Source organism: Scyliorhinus torazame, chromosome 29 (assembly GCF_047496885.1).
Source record: "Scyliorhinus torazame isolate Kashiwa2021f chromosome 29, sScyTor2.1, whole genome shotgun sequence".
In the NCBI taxonomy this organism is placed as follows: Eukaryota; Metazoa; Chordata; class Chondrichthyes; order Carcharhiniformes; family Scyliorhinidae; genus Scyliorhinus; species Scyliorhinus torazame.
In genome coordinates, this window is record NC_092735.1 from 42,043,309 (window position 1) to 42,051,002 (window position 7,694).

General features: G+C 53.7%; 1 protein-coding gene across 1 annotated transcript in view; it reads left to right on the forward strand.

Annotated features, from left to right (window-relative positions):
• Positions 1 to 5,835, forward strand: part of LOC140404159 (circularly permutated Ras protein 1-like) — a 175,850-nt gene extending 170,015 nt beyond the window's left edge. The window contains exon 21 of the mRNA XM_072492576.1: positions 3,724 to 5,835. Coding sequence (XP_072348677.1) covers positions 3,724 to 3,816 — 93 coding nt within the window. The 3' untranslated portion in view covers positions 3,817 to 5,835. The remainder of the gene's footprint in view (positions 1 to 3,723) is intronic.
• Positions 5,836 to 7,694: the final 1,859 nt, after the last annotated feature.

Genomic DNA, 7,694 nt, shown 5'->3' on the forward strand with positions numbered 1-7,694 from the left:
TCACACACTGGCGCTCACCTCACACCCCACCCCCACACGCATCGGACAGAGCACAGAGGCAGCTTCTGTAGGTGTGAAAGTGATTTTAATAACAAACAGTTCATACAGGTGCCCTAGCCCCTATAACTAATCTGTGCCCTGCACCCGTGCCAACTTACTCAGTGTCTGATTGTTTTGCCTTAGGGGCCCTTTGACTACGTCTAGGTGGTTCCTCAGACGGTACAGCAGAACTGGAGGTGGACTCCTGTGATTCCTGCCCTGTGAGTGGGGATCCCTTTGGTGGCCATTTCCTAGGCCTACATTGGCGAGCTGCCAGCCTGTCCTGCCCGTTGCCCACCAGATGCACCTGGGACGGAAGGGGGGAAGTCCGAGCTGTCGCGGTGTTCCGAGACCTCCCCTACAGGAGGACCCGGGATGGGCCCCAGCACCTCCTCCTCCCTCGGGGTGCCCGATGGCCCCTGGGCCTCTACATGGGTCGGGGATGCGAACGCACCGACCATCCTGACACCTGGCGCTGCCAGTCCTGGAGGCCCGCCCTGGTATCGACAAGGGTCTGCAAGTTTGCAGCCATGGAGCTCAGGGAGTTGGCCATTCCTGTCTGTGTCTGGGTGACGCCGGCCAGCACCTGGGCAATGGCGCCGATGCCCTCAGCTGAGGCCTGCTGAGACTGGCCATTGCCTGCTGAGACTGGGCCACGGCGTTGAGCACCTCTGCGATCTGCTGCTGGCTCAGGCTCATGGCCTCCTGTGAGGGGGCAGCCATGTCCTGGGCCACGGACGCCGCCTGCACGGAAAGCCCCAGGCCTTGCCCACTGCTCCCCATGTCTGACACGGTCACCCCCATTGCCTCCACCGCAGACGCCACCCTTGCGGTTTCGGCCTGGGTGGCACGCATGACCGGCATCACTCCCTGCTCCTGCACGCGGGTGGACTCCTCCACCTGCGTCTGCAGCTGCCACCAGCCGGCCGTCACCCCCTTCGATCGTCCCTGGTTCGGTGACTGCATCGGGTCTATGGGTGGGTGTGGTAACTCCAGGAACCCGGGACCCGTCTGGGTGGCAGCTGGTTGCTTGCGCCAGGCTGCCCTCCGACTGCCCGGCCCCTCGGCTGCTCCTGCCTCCACCTGCGGTACCGGGACGGCTGTGTTGTGCGCACCAGTTAGTATGCCAGATGCCTCATCACTAAAGTGCCCAACCGAGGTGCGTGTCTCTGCGATGGTGGAGGGTGTAGGAGATAGCAGTGGTGTAGTGTCGTGCTCCTCATCCGACCCAAAGTCCATGGTCCCCTGGAGTGGTGGTTCTTGTCATCCGTCCCCTGTGTGTCAGTGTCATGTGCGTCAGTACCCTGGGTAAGTGTGGCCTGGGTAGGTGTAACCTGGGTGGGTGTGTCCTGGGTAGGTGTGTTCTGGGCAGGTGTATCCTGGGCAGGTGTGTCCTGGGCAGGTGTGTCCTGGGCAGGTGTGTCCTGGGCAGGTGTGTCCTGGCTAGGTGTGTCCTGGCTAGGTGTGTCCTGGGTAGGTGTGTCCTGGCTAGGTGTGTCCTGGGCAGGTGTGTCCTGGGCAGGTGTGTCCTGGCTAGGTGTGTCCTGGGTAGGTGAGTCCTGGCTAGGTGTGTCCTGGGTAGGTGAGTCCTGGGTAGGTGAGTCCTGGGTAGGTGTGTCCTGGCTAGGTGTGTCCTGGGTGGGTGTGTCCTGGGCAGGTGTGTCCTGGGCAGGTGTGTCCTGGGTAGGTGAGTCCTGGCTAGGTGTGTCCTGGGTCGGTGTGTCCTGGGTGGGTGTGTCCTGGGCAGGTGTGTCCTGGGCAGGTGTGTCCTGGGTGGGTGTGTCCTGGGTGGTCGTGTCCTGGGCAGGTGAGTCCTGGCTAGGTGTGTCCTGGGTGGGTGTGTCCTGGGTGGGTGTGTCCTGGGCAGGTGAGTCCTGGCTAGGTGTGTCCTGGGTGGGTGTGTCCTGGGCAGGTGAGTCCTGGCTAGGTGTGTCCTGGGTGGGTGTGTCCTGGGTGGGTGTGTCCTGGGCAGGTGAGTCCTGGCTAGGTGTGTCCTGGGTGGGTGTGTCCTGGGCAGGTGAGTCCTGGCTAGGTGTGTCCTGGGTGGGTGTGTCCTGGGTGGGTGTGTCCTGGGCAGGTGAGTCCTGGCTAGGTGTGTCCTGGGTGGGTGTGTCCTGGGTGGTCGTGTCCTGGGTGGTCGTGTCCTGGGTGGGTGTGTCCTGGGTGGTCGTGTCCTGGGTGGTCGTGTCCTGGGTGGTCGTGTCCTGGGTGGTCGTGTCCTGGGTAGGTGAGTCCTGGGTGGGTGTGTCCTGGGTGGGTCTGTCCTGGGTGGGTCTGTCCTGGGTGGTCGTGTCCTGGGTGTGTGTGTTCTGGGTCGGTTGCGACGGGGGTCTGTTCCTGTGGCTGCCCCCCTCGTCGCTAGGTCTGGCCCGCCGGCGTCGCTGCACTGACACGAGACGGGGGCGTCGTCTCCTTGGTGCTCCGGGTCTGTCCCTGGCTCGTGGCCGCCCTGGATCGTCCTGGGGGCGATCGGCATCTGCGGGGAAGGGTGGGTCGATGTTTGGTCCTGCAATACACAATACAGCATGCATGGTTAGATACGCGGGCGGGGATCGGAGGCATGGGGGAAGGGGGATATGGGGGAAGGGAGATATGGGGAAAGGGGGATATGGGGGAAGGGGGAAAGGGGGATATGGGGAAAGGGGGATATGAGGAATATGGGGGAAGGGGGAGATGGGGGAAGGGGGAGATGGGGAAGGGGGATATGAAGGATATAAGGGGGAAAGGGAAAAGGGGGGCTGCCGTAGGGGTTCTCACTTGGTGGTGCGCCCCCGACCTCTGCAACCGCAACCTCCCGATCCTCGGGTCCACCTGCAAGTTCCAGGTCCCTCTCGTCATGAACGGTGAGTGGTCGCAGTTCAGGTGGACCCCCTCTGGTCCTCTCACACGCCTGGTTGTTGTGAGCGCGCTTCTCCTGTGGGTGGCAGGGATAAAGGGCAACAGTGTTAGGCAGACATATACATGTGGACCAGCGGTTGTGTGTATGTTGGCAGAGGTTCACAACCCATCCTGCCACTCCAGCCTGCATGGGTGGGTGCAGCCGTGCCAGTTGCACCTGGGGCTGTGCCGCACATCGGAGGTGGGGGGGGGGTACTCACCCTGGCTGCCCTGACAAGGTCATTCACCTTCTTGTGGCACTGATGGCCTCTGCCACCTCCCTCCACAGGTGCCGGCTGAGGGGTGGAGCGACCCTGCGGCCGTGTCCGGGGTACAGGGTCTCCCTCCCCTGCCCCACTGCGTCCAGGAGCGACTCGATGTCCCGCTTCTGGAACCTCGGCGCTGCGCAGCGGGTGGCCATTTTGACGGGTCTCCGGGGGGGGGGGGGGTCTTTTGTGCTGCGACGCTTGCCCGAGGTCTCTGAGGGGAAGGGAATGAATCCCAAAGTCTCAGGTCCCTCGGGAATCTGCACATTAGAGTAAGGCTTACTTCCTCACTCTAATATGCAGATTTCCTAAAAAGCAATCCCGTCCATTGTGGGTGAGATTCACATCCCAACATCTCGCGAGATTGTGCGAAACACGTGAGGCATTGCGAGCTGGGTAGATGCCGGGGGTGGGGGCTGCCGGATTTCAACAACCACACTACGCTGTGGTGAGCTGCTTTTGGGCACAGTGTGGCCATTAGATCGCACACTAACTGTTTCAATGTGTAATAATGTTGTGCACCATTCTTTTGTGTCCCCAGTCTTTCACAGATGACATTGCCAATGTGGTTTATCGGCTGAAGAATGCAAAGAAAAAAATGTTGAAGAAACCGAAGTTCATGGTGGCCCTGTGATAGTCCCAGAAAATCAGCTCCTGGCCTCCTCGTTCTGGAGTATTTAAATTGCTGGGTAGCAGTGGGTTGTGCAGAAAAACTATTGTCACTTTCTCAAAGCAACCATAGAAGTGCCTTGCTGCATTCTGAAAATAAATTGTAAAAGTAGAACTCAACCTCGATTTTAGAAATAATTGGCTGATAATAAACTGAAACAGTAAATGTTCACGCATTAATCAAATATTGCCTGAGACAACCCTGAAAAGCTCTGAGATTAAGTTGAACTTTAATGATTGGAGGTCCTTGAGTTTAATATTGCTGTTCACAGTAAGATTTGTTTAACATTTCATAATAGGCCTACAGATTGTACTTAACCCAGAAACCAGATTGAACATTTCTTCTCTGTGTCTCGGGATTCAGATGGATTTATATTGTCACGTGAGAGTATCTTTAAGAAATGGGTGGTTAAGAAATGTACCTTTAAGAAATGGGTGTTTATCAGTGATGTCAGAGTGTGGATGGAGCTGGGCTGTCTGTCAGCTTTTTACTTTTGTTTAAGGCGGTTTGCTGCAGGGTGTTTTTTAGTTTTGTTTTCAGTGTTGGAGCTGAAGCCAGACAAAGCAGGCATACTGCTGTTCTCTCTGCCATCAAAAGACTATCTCTTGATCATTTGGTGAATTCAGAATTATAAATGTTCTCAGTAGTGAATGCAAACCTAATGTGCTTCTGTTAAAAGGTGTTTCTTTTGTCTTCTGGATGTTGTTTGGGAAGTTATTAAGGATTACTTAGTGTTGTATTCTTTGGGGGATGTATTTGAATTAATGGTTGCTAAGATGTTCACTGTATGTTTTAAAAAGGTTAACTTGAGTTCATAGAATAAACATTGTTTTGCTTTAGAAAATACTTTTCCATTTCTGCTGTATCACACCTGTAAAGTGGGCCGTGTGCTCCCCATACCACAATCTATTAAACGTTGTGGGTCAGGTGAACTTCATGATACACTTTGGGGTTCTCTAAACCCTGGACCATAACAATATCGTCAAAAATGTATTGCAGGTGTCAGGTGATGTGAGCGGCTGCATTTCGGGAGCAAGGCTCTGCTCATCTTTTCATCCTTTATTTTATCCTGGTGAAAGTTTTATATTTGTCTTTTTTGGGATATATGTCTTGCGCGAGACCCCTGGATGATCCTGATTGGAGTTTTGTGAAGAGGAAATCCTCGTTTTGACCGTGGTGGTCGGAGTTGGCTGGGTGGCTTCCAACTTGCAGTGACATTGTTGCTGGTGAATGGGCTCTTCCCCGGCAGTGCTGTGTGCATCAGGGTGATGGCCACTATTGAGAACGTTGTTTTGAATGAGGACCTCGGCTCTGTGTTGCAGGTCTTCAGAACGCACTTTGAGGCTCTGTGAGGTATCCTTGGAATCCTTGGAAAAATGAGGAGGCGCATGAGAGAATCCTATTGGGACCTGGTGTGTTTGTCCAGATCTCTGAAGGCAGAAGGGCAGGTTAATAGGGGGGTGAAAAAGCTTATGGGACACTCGCTTTTATCAATCGGAGCATAGATTACAAAAGCAGGGAGGTCATGTTGGAGTTGTACAGAACTTTGGTGAGGCCACAGCTGGAGCACTGTGTGTAATTCTGGTCGCCACATTATAGGAAGGATGTGATTGCACTGGAGGGGGATGCAGAGGAGATTCACCAGGATGTTGCCTGGGACGGAACATTTAAGTTATGAAGAGAGGTTGGATAGGCTTGGATTGTTTTTGCTGGAGCAGAGAAGACTGAGGGGCGGCCTGATCGAGGTGGCTTTCATGGCTTTAGCCTTTTCGTCTCTTTTCTCTTGTGGGGCTTAACGAGCCACCAAATTTTCTCTCATGATTGTATCGAAGCAGTCACACTGCTGTCCTCCTGTTCACCCCATCCCCACTTTGCATTCATGTTTGTTGAAATGTTTTTCTTTGCTGTGCTGTATAATTTTTGTAGTTTTGTTGCATTGTTTGCAAAAATGTAAAACCTTAATGAACATACTTTTTACAAAAATCTATTGCAGCAAATTATTATTATTATTTTTAATTAAGGGGCAATTTAGTGTGGCCAATCCACCTACCCTGCACATCTTTGGGTTGTGGGGGTGGAACCCACACAAACACGGGGAGAATGTGCAAACTCCACACGGACAGTGACCCAGAGCCGGGATTCGAACCCGGGTCCTCAGCGCCGCAGTCCCAGTGCTATCCACTGCGCCACATGCCGCCCTCTTGCAGCAAATTATATGGGCAATGTTAGAAATATGGGCCTGGATTCTCCGCCTCGCGACATCGGAGACACGAATCATGATTGGGCGGAGAATCGGGCGTCAAACCAAAATCGAAGTTTACACCCGGCACCAAATCCACTGCCTTGTTCCGGTCACTCGCTGGTGGTGACAGCAAAGTTTGCGAGCTGTGTCAGCGGGGGTGGCAAGTAAATGCATTTACATTTCATCTGTGGAATTGGTCCACTGTGCTTTAGGCCTCCACGAAAGCCCAACAGCGTTTCTACTCCCTACGGAAGCTAAAGAATTTCGGCATGTCTGCATCAACTCTCACAAACTTCTACAGATGTGCCATAGAGAGCATCCTATCCGGCTGCATCACAGCTTGGTATGGCAACTGCTCGGTCCAAGATCGCAAGAAACTGCAGAGTGTGGTGAACTCAGCCCAACGCATCGCACAAGCTTGCCACCCCCACATTGATTCTGTCTACACCTCCCACTGCCTCAGGAAGGCAGACAGCATTATCAGAGACACCTCCCACCCAGGAATTGCCTTCTTCCAGACCCTTCCATCAGGTGGAAGGTACAGAAGTCTGAACACCCGCACATCCAGGCATAAGAACAACTTCTTCCCCACAGCTACCAGACTCCTCAACGTCTCCCCCTCGGACTGATCTGTTCCCTGTAAGAACACTATTCACGACGCCCTATGCTGCTCTTGCTTATGTATTTGCTTTGTTTGGCCCCTTGTTCCGTACTGTAACCAATCACTGTTTGTCGATGTACCATTTGTCAATGTACTCTGTTGATTTTCTTTTTGTCTATTATGTACGTACTGTGTACGTACATAGCCACAGAAAAATACTTTCACTGTACTTCGGTACATGTAACAATAAATCAAATCAAGTTTTGTGAGGGCCATGAAGAATCCAGCACGAGTTTTAAGGATACAAAGTAATAACATTTATTTACAATAACATATATATATGACAGCAGCAGCAGTAACTTCCCTTACTGCACACTCCTTCCTGCTGGTTCCTAAACTGGCCAGCTTTATTTATACGAGGAGTTTACTAGTGGTTTCTCCGCCTCCCTCATTGGGGAAGCTCATACTCCCACAGGATTGTGGGATTGTTATTAGTCCCCAGCCAATGGTAAGTAGGCAGGTTATAACATCCCTCTCCCCCAAAGTCCAAGGAATCCACCGAAGACCCTGGCGAAGGAGGGCGTCGGACTCGTTTTGCCGCAGGCCTGACACCATTTGCACGCGGCGCCGGATCAGGAGTAACGAGACGGAGACTGGCGCTTCCGTGATGAACGGCGCAATGGTTGTACATCCACGGCCCGTGGACCCGAGGATTCCCCCTCTGATGCATCCTGTGTCTCCATCTCGGAGTCAGAGTCTGCTGCCTCCGTCATGTCAGCGTCTCTATCTCCATTCAGTCCCGTAACGACCTGCGCAGGCTTTGAGTGAGGCACCAGTGGAAGATTGTGAGGACTACCTTCCCTTGTCTCTGGTCTCTGCGGCTGTAGAAATGAGCTCCGGGGGCGGGGAATCTTTGGAGGGGATAGTCTTCTGGACCGAACGTGGTCTACATGTTTGCGCTGGAGACGACCCTGGGCTTGCACCTGGTAAGATATAGGG